The 16858-nt window shown below is 39.3% G+C and overlaps 1 protein-coding gene across 2 annotated transcripts in view; it reads left to right on the forward strand.

Annotated features, from left to right (window-relative positions):
* Positions 1-16858, forward strand: part of LOC117813357 (glutamate receptor 1-like) — a 100796-nt gene that overhangs the window by 79097 nt on the left and 4841 nt on the right. Inside the window, exons 16-17 of one of the 2 annotated variants that reach the window (XM_034684525.1) lie at positions 2279-2393; positions 9785-9919. In XM_034684525.1, the coding sequence (XP_034540416.1) occupies positions 2279-2393; positions 9785-9919 (250 nt within the window). Of the gene's footprint in view, positions 1-2278; positions 2394-4389; positions 4505-9784; positions 9920-16858 lie in introns of both variants that reach the window. The other variant, XM_034684524.1, reaches the window with a different exon arrangement.

The raw sequence follows: 16858 nt of genomic DNA on the forward strand, positions 1-16858 counted from the left end.
TGTGTATGTGGAATTATTTGAAACATTGTCTGCACAAAAATGCAAAATTAAGACATTAAGCAACAAAAACAACAAGCCAGAAGGTAAAGAAACACTGGAACGTGCACCCTCCAGAGATGAAAGGAAATGAAACGAGAGGAGAGAGGACAGAGGAGATTTGTATTTACAGAAATGAGACTTCCTCTCCTCCGGAGCGTCACGTGAAGCAACGTCGGTTTTTGATGACGGCATTAACAGCTGTTTGTGTCTACACACATGTTCACTGTAATAACTCTGGTAAATATAAACAGTAACAGAGCTCTGTCTCTGTGTTTACCTGTTTAACAAACACCTGCACATGAAGAGAATCTGGTCTCTGTTCATTCTGTCCTGAAGCATCACGGATCTATTCATCAGTAAAATGCCTCATTATTAAATTATTTATTACTTCAAGGGAGAATAGAAACAATGCAACTCGTTTCAAACCCCTAGTTCATTAATGATCAGCCTTATATTAACCTGACAGGAAATATAACAAGTGTTTTTACTAACAGACAAACTTTACCATCAGACCTTTTATTCTCCTCATGAAGAAAACGAGAAGAAATGGGGAAACTAACAGGAGGAATAACTGATCATTCATATATATTCTATCTATGATATTAGACTCTATAAATCTATTTCATTAGACAGTAAATCTGACAAAAACAATCAGATATAACATAATCCTTCCTCTGTTATATTGAATTTATGATTTTGCGTTCAGTATTTTGTGTTTAAAACTCACATCAAACACTTTTCAATCTCAGCTCATCACATACAGACTGTTTAGAAACCGATATATGTTTATGATCTGTTTCAGGGCACCCTTAGTGACTGTTTTAAGGTCTGTCTTTTCTCTGTCATTAAACTCAGCTGATGTTAAGTTTCGGTTAAATCCGAGCTGCTGCAGTGTCCAATCGGTGAATGATATTGGATATGGGGGCGTGTCTGTCAGAGAAAGGACTTCCGCAAAGTCTGCTCTTGTGTTTCCTCGATTATCCCTCCTCCAGCAGTGTTTAGAGCTTTGGGACGCAAGTTAAAATGGCAGTTTAGAGCTTTGAGATGCACCCATAGAGTTCCTAGAATCAACCATCTACAGTTAGGGTCAGAACCAAGATTATATTGTTTTAAAGCTTTACCACCACAGTCAAACTCAATCCCTTCTTAAATTGGAAACCACTGAGGTAGTCAAAGTCACAGAAGCAGTGCACTCTGACTCAAACATCATGTTTTAGACCAACCCTGATATAGTTTAAGAGACAAATGCCTCATTATGGCATGAACAGACCTGGCCTATCCTTGGGGTAATGATCTCACTGGGACAGGAAAAGTCACATTTCTTGCCAGATCTCTCGAGACAACTGACTACTTCCTGTTAAAGACGGTAATCCCTTGAATGAATAAGTTTTACTGACCAAGTGCAAGACGTACTTGCTGCAGCATCTTCCAGCTTTAGGTAATGGGGTTCCCACCCAAAGAAATATGGCAATCCAAGAGTCAGTGATGATTCATTAATTTGCCTCAAACCAACTCCTCTGTCAACTTGCTCAGCCTCGACCTTTCACATCTTCGAAGGTGCAACCAAACTACCACGGTCGTGTTCTGGAAGTTAGCACTGGTACCAATGATTCAAGTCATGTGTTCTGGGATATTTCTGAGTCAGAGACCGAAGAGAAGGATGAATCTGTCTTCACAAATGGTTGGACAGTTGGATTCAGTTGATCAGACCTAATAATCACAGGAATCTTATCTGGAACAATGAGAGGGACCATCAAGATTAGCCCAAATTAATGGGACGTCTAACAGTTGAAGTATGATCCAGTGATGGTTAAGCTTGAATAAAGCAGCTGGTGCCAGCCAAATACAGTTGCAACTTACGTGCCTAGGCCTTAGGCAAGTGCTATGCTGAATAATACATCAAGTGCATTGGCATTGACCTGGAGCAAATGCTTACATGATCGATTCTGATGAAAGTACGCTTCCATATTGTATTTTGAACGGCTGAATTATAAAGTAATAGGAAAGTCACGTGATAGTATCTGCAGAACTTTAATCAATGGGAAACAACATTTTATGAAGGTCCGGGTTGAAGAGCAGTGAACTTTTCCTTTATAGAATCTAATTTCTTGAATACACTACCAATAACACGCCTGTCATGAGTCCACACATGTACTGATGTTACTGTCTTCACAATGGCAGTCTTTTACTCATTAACGCGTAGTATCCCTTCTATCCCTCATTGCTATCATCCCCGTAGAAACCCTGTTAACTTGGCAGTTTTAAAACTGAACGAGCAGGGCCTGTTGGACAAATTGAAAAACAGATGGTGGTATGACAAGGGAGAGTGCGGCATCGGGGGAGGGGACTCGAAGGTCAGATCACCGTAACCCCAACGGGTAACGACAGGCAATGGTACAACAGGGTAACCGGCAACAACCCCCAAGCGTTATGTCAGTCAAAACACTCCGGATGGAAATAAGCAACTGATTATTTTTTTTATTTTACCTTTTAACAATTGTTTCTTCTTTGATATAATCTATAAATATTATCCTGTTATTATCACTCCAAGGACTTGCAGTACAAGAATTCTGACCTGTGATCTTTTGATCGAGGGGGTATTTTACCAAAATAATTTGAAGCAGGGATAAGGTATATCTTTGGAACATTGGTTATCCAATTAAAAATAAACAACAGGCTCATTTTATCTTTAACTAAATACATCAACAAGCAGCAGATTCTGGAAGAATACCCAATGAAACAGAGTCACTGTTGTCATCAGGGTGATCTATGATGTCTTCTGTAGACTTATACTGACTTTATTTTTATCATGGCATTTTTCTGATGCTAATTTTCATACATAAAGCTTGGTGTAGGAAGATGTTGCAATCGTCTTCATCAGACCCTGAAAGCTCTTGTTGGTCTACAGTGTCTCCAATCTAGTTGAACGGCCACTGGTGGGTAAGACCAGAGCTTTTTGATCTGGTCAACAAAAGTTTCAAGTCCTTTAGGACGTTTATCTGCAGTCTGCATAAGAAACTCTTATCAAACCAATAAAAACATTTGAACTGATTAATGCTTGGAAAAAGCAGCTCCAAGCTCCAAGTTTTGACATTATCAGAAAGACTATGATGTGAATTTTCTCACATTCAGGGTCGGGCCTGAATTAACCCCTTTCAGTACTTTTATTTGCTCTTTTGTAAAGAAAGAGAGCCACTATCATAGTTATATTGGTTTTATTTAAGTATGCAGTGGAGGTTATGTAGCTGGTCTAGGGCCGAAACGGTTCCTCGTTTAACTTGAGTAACCTGATTACTAAAAACCCTTGGGCAAGTAACGTCTTCTCATTCTTTTAAAATCAACAGTGAGGCGTTTTCCTGCAGCTTTTATTAAGTAAACTTGACTCTGGCCCCTCTGTTTTCTCTGTGCAGCTGTGTTTTATTAGTTAACGTGACGTGTGGTGTTTAGGTGAACAAAGAAAAGTTCCGTTCTTCGATTTGGCATTTTTAAATCTGCTGGAAAACTACACAGGAAAATGGAGAAAAAGTGCCTAAAATGCACCAACTCAACACAGCAAGCATAGGGCAATGTAGTAAATAAATGTGTATTAGCCAGTCTAATAAACTTCTAATGTCAAGATTACATAATCTTTTATTAGATAATTGCAGAGACAATGGCAAGATAATGGCAACAATTCTTATTTGATTACTTGATTCAATACTCGATTACTAAAATAATCGATTACTGCCGCCTTGAAATAGTCATACATACACCAAGTACAAGTATTAATCCAAGCCTGTTCATACATATAAAATAAAGTCAAACTAACTGAGTTTAAATAATCTGGTCCTTTCATTTAAAATACCCCCTCTGGTCATGTTACGTATACCGGGTCAGCTCCTTGTTAATGCAGTGTTGACTCTATCACCCCTAAAAGTTAAGACCTTTAATGGTGTTTGAAACCCAAAGACCCCGGAGTGTTATCAGCCCTTGCCGGTTACCCAAAGTGATATAGTAATACACATCTTGCGCGTAGGGAGTCAGTCTAAACCAAGCTAGATGGAGTATTAAAGCATATCACTTTGACATTGACATTTTCTGAAACTGTTTTATGTGTGATTGTGCTTGTTTTCTGTTTGTTAATGTTTTTCTTTCTGTTGTTATTGAGCTGTTCTCTGTAGCATATCAAAGCATCTGTACTGCAAATACCAGCTTTGCTAGAATCATTGCCGCCGCTGCTGCTACTTCTGGTAGCGACTGCAGCCCTGTCGCTGTGCAGCTGAGCAATAACATAAGATAACATGGAGGTGCATAATGTTATTTATGTTATTTCCTACCCCCCTCTCCCCTTCCTCCCATGGTTCTTTGAAGAATTCCTGTAAACCTAGCAGTACTGAAGCTCAATGAACAAGCCGTCTTAGACAAGTTGAAAAACAAGTGGTGGTATGACAAGGGGGAGTGTGGACACAAGGACTCCGGCAGAAAGGTCAGTTTCAAGGGTTGCTCGTCCTGGTCCCGAGGTCGTGTGTTGGTTCACCCCTGCCCACTTTTCCCACGCACCACACTGAACACCAAATGTCAGCAGGTACACTCTGAAAAGAAAAGTTTAAATGGATTTTATCTTTTTTTTTTATTTGACACTTAGAGTTTTGTTTAGCATTTTATTTCATGTTAATTGGAAATGTTTCTTGTCCAATCCAGTTTATTTATTAGCCTTCTTTCTGGTAAAAATAGTCACCTCAATGTCACTCTTGACTATTTTTTAGAAGCATTGACGCCTGTGTGTTGGTAATCAATGCATTATTTTGGACTCTAATAGAGGATGCCCTACATTTTCAGTGTAAATAAAATGTCATCAAATGCATCCTGCGGGTTCTTCTATGTGGGGAGCTGGTTTTGCCAGCAGGTACTGAACTTTACCTTGATACCTAAATTTATTGTGCCTTAAGTTTAGTTTGTAAAGTATAATTTGCCCACATTGATTTCCATTTTAAAGCTAAAGTAGATGCAAACTATGAAAATTGAATATGTGGTAAATTCAGATACAATTTTAAAGAGTGGGTTTGACATTTTAGGAAATATACATATTTGCTTGATTGCCAAGGATCAAATGAGAAGATTGGCAGCCAGTAGGCTTAGCTTAGCATTACAAATGGAATGGAGACAGCTAGCATGGCTCCATTCAGAGGTAACAAAATCTGCCTACCAGCACCTGAATCGAAGTGATGATGTTTTTGTTTTTACATGGTGAAACCTTTCTTAGTCTCATGGAGATGGGATGTCTTTGGACTGTAAGTGGTAGATGTTCCAGAGCAACTAGTTTCTTTAAACAAGATTTAAACTCCTGACTAACCAATAATTCTAAAGACAAGAAAACACTCAGAAAACATTCAAAACCTAACACAATTATTCAATGCGGCTAAGTCTGCAGATAAATTATGTTGAATTGGTTTGCTTAGTATGGCTAAGGTTAGCAGAGCTGGCACCACCAGGCTCCAGTCCTTGCAGGTTAACGTCCAATACCTTTATCTTAGCTGGTTCCTCATTGCTCTGGTCCAGTGGTTATATGTCAATTTAGACAGACACAGTCTACATACAAATTTATCTCCAGCTGAGGTGCACACTCAGTTCCCAGATATCAATATGTGACTTAAAGTCCCACCAACAGTGATTCTAATTTAATTGATTGTTGTTGGTGAAAAGCTGTATTTTTTTGTACAACCTTAAACTGAAAATTATTTAACAGGTCCCTGTGGTAACAACTGTTAGTACCAGGTAGCCACACCATAAAGCACATCTCAGTCCATGGATATTTGACTATAGATTATAATCTGAATGGGACCAAAATTTAGAAAATGAACTCTGTGCTGTATTTAAGAAGGCTTTTATCTAACAGATGAGAACCAAGGAGACCAAGAACCTCAGTAGAATAATGTTTTCTGGCACAATAGATCAAGTTAGAAATAGGCTTCTTTCCTCATAGACTTCTACACATTCTGCTTTCTTGTTGCTACACGTGGAGCATCCCCTGCTGGTCGTTAGAAATATCCCAGGGTTCAGGCACTGCTGCATCTTGCATTAGTTAAAAAGGTTGGATATGAAATGTTTGCTAAAGAGGTGCTGGTTGGAGGAAGGCTAGTTTTGTTAGCTTTTGTTGCCCCGTAGCAAGTTTCAAGGCTAACAAACCCAATAACCGTACAATTATTAGATTGGTATTGATCTTTTTGGCCACGTCGATAGCTTAACTTTGGACCATGTTAGAAAAATGTCTAGGTTTGAAATACAAATGATGATCAGCTAATCTCAGTTCAGTCCCTGCTGGTAAAATAAAACAAAATCAGCCTTTGTACTGACAGTCTTTTGATTTGTTGACAAACTTTTGGTTTTCAGAGCGTAACGCTGCAGCTTGGCTGACCGTTCTGGAGACCTGAAGGAGAAAGAAACGAGACATGAACAAATTTCAGTTCTTTCTGTTGGCATGGAAAACCTCATTACTCCAATTTGTACTTAAACTGTGAAGCTGTCCGTGATTGCATCGTACATTTTCTGAAGTTTAAATCCCATAAAACTTCTTCCAACCCTCTGCGTGTAGCCAGATGAATTTATGCAAATTGATGAGGAAATGAGCCGGGCTTTAGCCGATTGTGACAAAGCTGACTTTTTGGAGATAAGAGGTTTTCATGTCTCCAGATCAGTAGATTTCTTCAGAGGCTTTTCTCTGCTCAGCCTTCCTTCTGTTCTCCAGAAAGTTATGTGGTCAGCACAGTTAGCTGGAAGCAGCCACAGACAGACAGACAGAAAAAAGGATTCTGAAAATGTGACTTTTTACATCACTTATAATCACAAATCCTGACTGCCTTTAGGTTCCACATTTACATGAGTATTTTTAGTTCTGCTTCTGGTCACTCAGTCAGAAGAAGTTTGAAAATAATTTTTTAGAAGAACTTCTGAATCCAGAAGAATCCTTTTCACATGAACATGAAAAGTTTGACTTGAAGAGGAGCCAGATTGTATTTACACACATTCAGATATAAAAAGTCAGATCTTCAGACTATAAATATTTTCCCTCTATCTCTCTCTCTCTCTCTTCCTCGTTTACTGTTCTCCTGTGCCTCTCTCTCTGTTCATGGCTGCTAACCAGCACTGAATGACATTACTGACCAAAGCTTTACCACCCATCCTCTTCCTCCACTCACACACACACTCTCACACACGAAACACTGATGCTTTTGTCTCCAATCTGTCATGTGCCTCCTGTTTCCTCTGAACTCTGTGCGGCAGACTGTGACTAACAAATGGGAAGAAATGTTAATCAGTCTCATCAGTGTGGCAGCAGACAGAAAAGACTTAAAGTCAGACTGAAGTGGCAGAAAGATGAGAAACATCTTAAAAGTTAAAATACATTTTTAAACAAATCATGCAGGTGGCAGTAGTGATGTGTGTAGAGTTTATCTCAGCTCAGTCTTCCCCTTCAGCAGCTAATACAGTGTATTTTGATAAGGTAAACATATGGTGTGGACCATGGGTAGTGTCATTATGCAATAAAAAAACAGTGAGCTAAATTACTCTGAAGATGCTCTTCCATTCAGTTTTTCTGCTTTTCTGATGTAACTTCTAAAAAATGTAAGAAAAGGGGTAAAACAGTGGCATTCAGTGAGGCGGAAGAACACATATCCACAAAATAGTGCCAATAAAGTGGCTTTTTGACGGCAAGTTAAAGCACTGAAAAGCTCCTATTAGAGTGTACACTTACACCAACATCAGTGTTTGGTTGGAGTTTGTTAAATGAGCTTAATGATGTCTGTTGAGCTGATCCTGTCTGCAGAGGTTTAGCTTCTGTTACGGTTCTCCTCCTGGTTTCTCAGTAAAGGGGTCGAATAGGCCGTGATCCCCTGTGGATTTTACACTAACCATTTACAAGCAACTCATACGACCACACTTCAAAAACAAAAACTAAAAAAACAACTACTATCCCAGTACAGGACTGATTGGTACAAGTCCAAAAGGATCTACATGTTCTATCCAATTTGGTGTTCATTCTGATGTTTATTTCTGCCCAATCATAACCATTTATTTATTTAATTTTTAATTTAAGTATTTATTTATTAAGGGGAGTTAACTCTGGTATCAGTCTGGGTTTAATGTGTATTTGATTTTAATTTCCACAAAGCTAATTGGCTGAGGTGAACATGACAGTTTGGAGAGGAAAGCCCTCTGATAGGCTCTCCCCACCTTCACACCGCACCCTGTCGAAGAGAAGCCCTGCCACTCCGAGTGCTGTTTCCTGCTGTTGGTGTTTTTGAACCGGCTGCATGCTATGGATGAAAAAGCTAGGCCACGCCCACCAAAACCAGTGCAGTGCATGTGACAGAGGAACATTGCTGTCACTTATTTCACCTGAAACTCAACAAAGAATCAAATCCCCCTTCTTCTCCAGAAGAAATGTTTTCAAAGGATGTAACAAGAAAGACTTTGTTCCTTTGAGCATAAGAAGTGATATTTTACTGTGAAGAACAGCACAAATATCACTCTCTTCTATTTATGCAAAAAACTGCTAAACAAGAAAACAACAACTGAATAATGGGGAGGTAACCTCTTACACAAAAGAAAAGCATCTCTTGAGATGACCTTTGTTTAAAATAACTTTACGTTTTGCTTTTATGTGCATGATGCTGCATGTGATGATTTATCAATGTGAATTTTCAAAGACTGTGATAAGAGGAAAGGGATGGTTTTATCTTCACTGCAAAAAGAAAGGGGAACATCAATTTAGTCCTGCTCTTTACAATTAGACAGACTTTCATATAAATTCTAAACTGTATAAACTGTAAATAATAATTTGTAATAATTAAGAATTATGAACTGTATAAATGATACATAATTGTATAATAATATGTAATGACAGACAATATAATTCAAAATAGAATACTTACAATAAATAAATCTGTAAAAGTATAATATACATAATATTTAATAATAATAATCTAAATTATTGAAAACGAAATAAATTATTAACTGTATACATTGTCAATAAAAATAGATACAGTTATTATAAAATAAATAAATAAATATAATATTTAGTAAAATAATCTATAATATAGATAAAAAAACATTAATTTAATAAATCAAATACTTGAATTATTATAAACATCATAAATACGGAGTGTGGGTCAAACTCTGAAAATACTGGATGCTGCATGCATAGAGTAAAAGTAGCTTTTCCCTTCGTTCCCATCTCCACCAATTTACCAAATATGGAGAAAGAAGTGTCCTGTTTAGAAAAGTGGTGTCTGATTTAGCATTTTGGCATGGCAGACTTCTTAAAATACTACAACACTCATAAGTCCGGGCCCACATTTGTAGTAGAGTTAAAGGGCATGTAACAGGTCCAACAAAAGTCAGAGCTGTCTTTCTACCTTGTAAGACCATCGAAAAGTAAATAGATTACTGTGATTCAGAGGAATAGTCACCATTTTTTTTTAACAAGATTCAGGTTCCCCTTGACTTTCTAAAGAGTAACCAGATTACCATATGTCTAAATTGGAATACATCCGTTGAGTTCCCCTTTGACTATCATTTAAATTGTAGAGAACAAAAGTCACATAACCTCTTGATCACAACCTTTGAGAGTTGAAACATGTGGTTAGTTAGAAAGATGAGATTAAACCGTATTTCAGGTGATCAGTTTTAGTTTACAAACAGTAGTGAGGACATGACTGTATGCATCACGATGGTTGTCACTGACCCCGCCCCTCTGCACTGATAGGACAAAACGAGCGCGCTCAGTCTGAGCAACGTAGCCGGAGTGTTTTACATCCTGATCGGAGGGCTGGGGCTGGCCATGCTCGTGGCGCTGGTCGAGTTCTGCTACAAGTCCCGGATCGAGTCGAGGAGGATGAAGGTGAGTCCAGTTTACGTGGTGCACTTTGCGCCTTATTTATACCCGTCTTGCAAACAATAAAAAACCTTTATTTATTCTCAAAAAGACATTGAGGTTTCCCTGATTTCCAATGTCGTCGAGATCACAGGCACATTAGAAACAAAGAACAAACAAACAAACACAATCATACACAAAACAATAGATGAGTTAAAACAGATACAGTTTGAAACACAGTGGTCGAAGATCAAAGTCTTAAACTCTGCAAAAGATGGAATGGATGTCAGCTATAAAGTCTGTTGGAGGGTATTCCATGATTTAGGGGCATCAATGGAAAATGCTGATCGACCAAGTTTAGTATTTACTCGGGGTACTTTCGGAATGAGCCAATCGGAAGAGCGAGTCCCGTAGGATCCGCAATTCCATTTCTGTAAGGTAGGTGGGAAGCTTCCAACAAGCACATTACAAATAAACAAAAGCCAGTGTTTGTTTCTCCTCTGCTCAAGAGAGGCCAAACCAACCTTCTCATACAGGACATAGTGATGGGTGTCATATCTGTCACCAGTTATAAACCTGAGAGCAGAGTGGTAACAGAGTCCAAGGGTTTTAAGAGTTGAAGCTGCAGCATATTTATGAATCACATCATCATAATCTAAAACAGATAAAAACACTGCTTCAAAACTCTCTTTCTACAAGACAGTGGGAAGCTGGATTTATTTCTGTATAAGAAACCAACTTTCTGTCTTAACTGGTGGAAAGAGTGTTTATATGGCTTTTGAATGTGAGATTCTCATCAAGCCATATTCCAAGGTATCTAAATTCAGTGACTCTTTCAACTTTAACAGCATTTAAAGTGAATATGTGCACATTTCATAATCAACGTTTCTGGCCCCTGGAGAACAACATTAATTTTGTTTTACTTTCATTCAGTACAAGTTTAAGATTAATTAGTGACTGTTGGAGATTATCAAAAGCAAGTTGCAAGTTGTCCATGGCAAATTTTACAGAATCTGCAATGCAATAAACAACAGCATCATCTGCATAGAGATGGGCCTGGCAACCATTCAAAGTGGAAACAATGTCATTAATATAAACAGTGAACAAATCTGGGCCCAAAACAGAACCCTGTGGCACTCCTCTATCAATCGACAGAAAGTCTGATTTGGTCTGACCAAATTTCACACATTGACATCTGTCAGACAAATAATCCTGAAACCAGGCACACGCATTTTCATCAAACCTAAATGAGCTAACTTTGTTAAAAGCAGATGGTGATCAACCATATCAAAGGCTTTTGACATATCTACAAATAAAGCAGCATAATGCTGCCTCTTATCTAAAGCAGATATTATGTAATTTGTGAACAATGTAGTGGCTGAAGTTGTGCTATGGTTTGGCCTGAAACCAGATTGGTGTGGGCTGAGAATTGAGTGGTTTGAGAGAAAGGATTTGAGTTGGTTATTTATTAAGGATTCTGTTTTCGAGACATGGCAATTTGGAAATGGGACGATAATTGTTAAAATCCTCCCTAGCCCCACCTTTATGTAAAGGGACCACATGTGCAGATTTCCATATTTTAGGAAATCTGCCTGTAGACACAGATATATTAAAAATATACAATAATGGTTCAGCGATTAGTGGAGCTGCTAGTTTTATGAATGCAGGATCTAAGTTATCCTCACCAGTAGAACTTTTGGGGTCTAAGGATAGAAGTGTATCTAACACTTGATAGTGTGAGAACGGTTTAAAAAAGAAACGAGAGACATGGCCCTCAGCTTTCGCACTGTCAATATGAGTGCTCATGTTTACATTGGAATCAATGTCAGCCTGAATGAGCCAAAGGTGCTCTTGATAGATAGATAGATAGATAGATAGATAGATAGATAGATAGATAGATAGATAGATAGATAGATAGATAGATAGATAGATAGATAGATAGATAGATAGATAGACAGACAGACAGATAGATAGATAGATAGATAGAAAGATAGATAGATAGATAGATAGATCTTTATTTGTCCTTAATAAGGAGATTTGTTGTCACCGTCTGTACAAGAATACATGTATAAACACAATAAACAATAAACATCCACCCAGCCTCACAACAGTGGTGCACCTCATCCCACATATGTTCACACCGGACACATCTGAACACACAGGACACATTACAATGGCATTCTATTTAGCAGTGCTATGGCCGACGGGACGAAGCTTCTGCCAAACCGGGCTCACCTACAGTAGGGGGATCTGTATCTGCGACCAGATGGGAGTAGTGTGACGACTGAGTAGAGGGGGTGTCGGGGATCCAGTGTTATAGTCCGTGCTCCGTGGCTCTGTTGCTGAGGTCAGACAGGTTGGGTGTGGGGAGGCGTATGATTTTGGTGACAGTGTTTGCGGTGCGTATGAGTTTGTTTTTGTTGGAGACAGTAGAAGAGAATGGGTTGAATGATGCTTTGGTACAGTAACAGTAGAAGGTGGGGGCAACAGAAAGTGCTTTTAGTTTGCGGATGGCAGAGAGTCTTTGTTGGCAGCGTTTGTGAATGTCAGATAAATACCCAGCATCTATGAAGTGCTTGTTAAAAGCAAGGCATATTTCTGTTTGAGTGGAAAGCATATTATCGTTGACTGTAATATTTGTTGGGAGTGAATTGGAGTTTTTTCTTGTATCCAAGTTCACTGCTTTCCAGAACTTTGCTGGGTTTTAGGTGGAGCTGACAATGAGTTCTAAGTAGTAATTTGATTTTGCTTTCCTAACAGCTGCTGTACATTTATTCCTGAGTCGCTTGAAGGAAAGCCAATCTTGGGGTCCCCTGAACGCCTTGCACAGGACCAAGCTCTGTTTCTGTCATTAAACATGGCTGACAGTTCCTGTGAAAACCAGGGGGCAATTCTATTTTTTATTCTAAGTCTCTTCAGAGGAGCATGTTTATCATTGAGTGAAATAAAAGTGGTTTGTGAATTGGTCCAAGGCCAACTGGACATCTGTAGTCTCTATTATGAAATTTGAAAATGTATTCTCTAAATCCTCTGGAAGCGACCTTCATTAAATATCTTCCAATTTCTCTTTAGAACTGTGTGATCTATTTTTTTTCAATGTATTACTTCTCACACATGCTGTTGGACAGTGGTCACTATAGCTCCAAGTTCAAAAACCCCACTTGCAACAATTGTATAAAACTATTGTTGTAAACAACAATAGTTTTATTAGTATTCCTAATTTCTAGTAACAAAATCATTTAAAGTGGATTTCTGTCCAAACATTTGCAAGGTTGATTCTTTTATTATTTTGTACTGTTCAGTTTCCATCTACGTAGAGATGTCAGTATATCAGATGTTTTACCTCACGATTATCGTGGGCCAATAAAAGTCACGATGATGACATTATTGGGATATTTATGGAAAATGTTAGTCATTTTAAGGAAAGGCAAGTACAGGGTGGAGTGGCATGTCACTTCATACATGTCATCATTAATGTCTAATAATGTTCAGCATAATGTTGTATCCAAATCACCAGTCCCAGGATAGAAACTTCTGATTAAACGAAAACTCGACGTTCTCGTCTGCAACACACGTTGTCCTCGAACATCCCCATCTTTCTTTTTACAAAATCTAAAAAGCTCCCAAACTAGTGACAACACTTTTTGGAGTGTGTTTAGTGTACTTCGCTTTGGTCTGTCACCACTTTCGATATGATCCGTGCTGCAGAAGAAGTCACACACTGCAGTAAAGGTCAAGCTAGCTGGTTACTGAGTCTTCCTCTTCTACTGCTGCTTTGTAGGCAGGACAAGGGTGGCGTGGCAATTCTTCTGCGTTTTCCCTACCGCTATATTACAACAGCCCTGATTCCACACACAAAAGCTTGTGTGAAGTCATCTTCCCTGATTTTGTTGATGCCTCTTTGCACTTTACTGCCACCTGCTGTCACTCAGTGGAATGTCTTTAGCGAAACAGTAGGACGTTATTTTTGCGTGTTGAATGAACAGTATAGACTTGGATCACTGACAGATCTCTCCACAATGGAAACTGGCATCTTGCACAGATGATGTTTTTTAAGGAGTTCCAATTATCTGGTAAGTTGTTAGCCTAACCTGCTTCACCATTCAATGTAGTTGAGCTCAACCTTATTTGATGGCGACAAACTGGAGTGGCGTTTGAAGGCGAAACCCTCCACTCTCAGAAGATTTGAGTCTTGGGATGGAGTTAGTGAAACAAAACATTCTGGTATTCGCACACACGATAATTTATTGAGTGTTCGCGTCTGGTGTGAATGCAACATCAGAGTTTCTATTGCAAGGTGAAGCTTGATAAATAAAGAGTCAGGGTTACCTGACAACTTTGAATAATTCAGAGTCATTGAAAAGCACAAATGTATTTCTGAAAGATCAGGACCTTTTTCTGTCTCCAGCTTTATTCTCACTCTCTGTAGCTCAGTACTTCAGTAGCCACAGGGCAGGAGCAGCATCACTACCATTTAAAAGAGCATGAAGTGAACTCTGCTTATCTGACACTCTGCTCTGGAGCCGCTCTTTATCGCCTGCGTGTGATGAAACTGCAGTTGGCTCATTACAGATTGCGATGGTTTACACCAAGACTTTGATGGCCTTCTCAGAAGGAACAAACAAGTCATTAGAGTCATTTTCTCCTCAGCGGAGGCTCCAGTGTGTGCGCTCTCTCTCTGCTGGACTTTTGTTATTCTCCTCACATGTGAGTCTGAGCGCGTAGTCTTAAAGCACTCGCTGAAGCGGGACTGACACAACATGCGAGGAGGATTTCATCAGTCTGAGCAGATGGAGGAGCGGAGCAGAGCGGGGTTACACTGTGGTTACCTGCTGCAGGAGAACATGTACTCACTCACAGAAGAGCTGCAGCTCAACCATGGGAATAATAGTCGATACAGTTATATACCATGATACATTCTCTTCTGATTCATTATTAATGCTGATATAAATACTGCAGTGTTCTCTCTCTCTCGCTCTCTCGCTCTTGCTCTCTCTCTCTCTCTCTCTCTCTCTCTCCTCTCTCTCTCTCTCTCCTCTCTCTCTCTCTCTCTCTCTCTCTCTCTCTCTCTCTCTCTCTCTCTCTCTGCTTTACTGCTGACATTTAACTATGGTCCTAACATCGACACCTTGACACTCGGTCAGTTTCCTGCTGTCTGACATTTTCATCATTGTAAGACAAGTCTGTGTGTTTTAACCAATAACGTCTAATAAAAGGCTGCAGCATTCATCACCAGCACAAAGGGAAACAACTGAACACAGGACATAACAAAAAGAGCTTCAGCTTTTTCTGATTTCCAGTAAAAAAGGTGATGGGAGGGTTTTGGTATTTTCCCCCGTAAACAAATATATTCATATAAATCAGAATTTGCTGGTGAGGGATGTTTTGTCCTGTGCATCCCTTCACTTGGTCTGAGGCAAATAAAAGTCCACTACTGCCCTCAGAGGAGAGAGGCATTATGTCGTGTTCACACCAGACGTGAATAGAACCATTTGTGCTAGTGAATTAGAAGTAGAATCAAAGTAAAATGTGATTAGAGATGAAAATGACGTGAGTTTTGGTCTGCACAAGGGAGCAAACTGTATACGAGAGTAACAGGAATTCCTACAGCAATGCGCTATTTGCCTCATTCGCTTATTCCTGAGAGTTGAAACTTCCTTTTAACAGGCAGAAACCTTGAGCAGAACCAGACTCATATTGAACAGCCATCTGCCTCAACTGTACGACTCCACCCGTTTTTTATAGAAACAGGAATAAAAAGGAGCTGACTGTGAGGAAAGTGAGTGAGGAGGTTGGAGTTGTGTTGTAAAAACTTTGTCACTTTCCAGATTCCAGATATCAGTTGTACTAAGTGTGCACTGCCCCAATTAGCAGCACTGGTCTGGTATGTTTGGGTACATGAAGATGGAGCAAATTATTTGTGCAAATCAAGCAAATAAACAAATAATGTGTTGGTGTTCACATAAGCACAAACAAAATGAGGAAATTATTTAATGCACATCTGGTGTGAACACAACATCAATGATTGGGGAGTGCTGCCCTGCTGCCTCTCAGTCAATAACTTTGTGATTATTTTGTCATGTTTTTGTTAATGTATTGATCTTTGCTCAATGATTTACTTATTTAAGTGTTGATGTTGATTATTAATACCAGGGCTAAGCTCATGAATAGCTGTTGGGCATGGCATACTAGGCTGTTAGAGGGTTCTGGTTGCCTCCTGTAGTTTGGGAGGTATGAACTATTTACCATCAGGTATCTTATAGTGACAGTTCAGGTTCCTATTGAGCTCAAACCAGAAATCTGCATTCTGAACAGTTGAAAAATGTTTTATTTTTTTCAATGTGGGCCTGAAACGTCGGCCATGTTTTGTTTCTAAGCTGCCACTATCCTGCGCTGTAGCTCTGGTTAATGTCTGCTGTCATAATGCTCTAAAGCTCTACTACCTGATGTAAACAAGCACTGGTGACAGATGGCGTCTCGTAACACACCGTCAGTATGTCAATCAAGTAAATGGAGATAAAGTTGTGTGTATGCTGTGTCTGGTTAAACTGACATATAACCACTCCACCAGAGCAATGAGTAACCAGCACAGGCATGTGGACGTTATCCTGCGAGGAGGACTGAAGGCTGGTGGTGCTAGCTCTGCTAACCTTAGTCTCAAAGCTGCAGAACTCAGTGCAAGTTGAGTGATTCAGTGATTCAAAGTTTAGATTGAGCAGAATGACATCTGCAGCTACCAGCTACACGTACCTTTTGAAACAGTGGCACAAGATGGTTTGTATGTAACGTGAGACGCCATGTCTCAATCTCTGTATTAATAGAAGGGGCAGAGAGCGACTAGAGATTGTCTAAGACATTTATTTGTTGATGCTGATCTTGTACAGATAAAGAAAATGTAGAAATGGTCAGCATTTTACTTGGGTGGCCTGCCCAGGTATCATCTGTGTGTGGGAAACATGCATGATT

This window comes from Notolabrus celidotus, chromosome 5 (assembly GCF_009762535.1).
Source record: "Notolabrus celidotus isolate fNotCel1 chromosome 5, fNotCel1.pri, whole genome shotgun sequence".
NCBI lineage: Eukaryota > Metazoa > Chordata > Actinopteri > Labriformes > Labridae > Notolabrus > Notolabrus celidotus.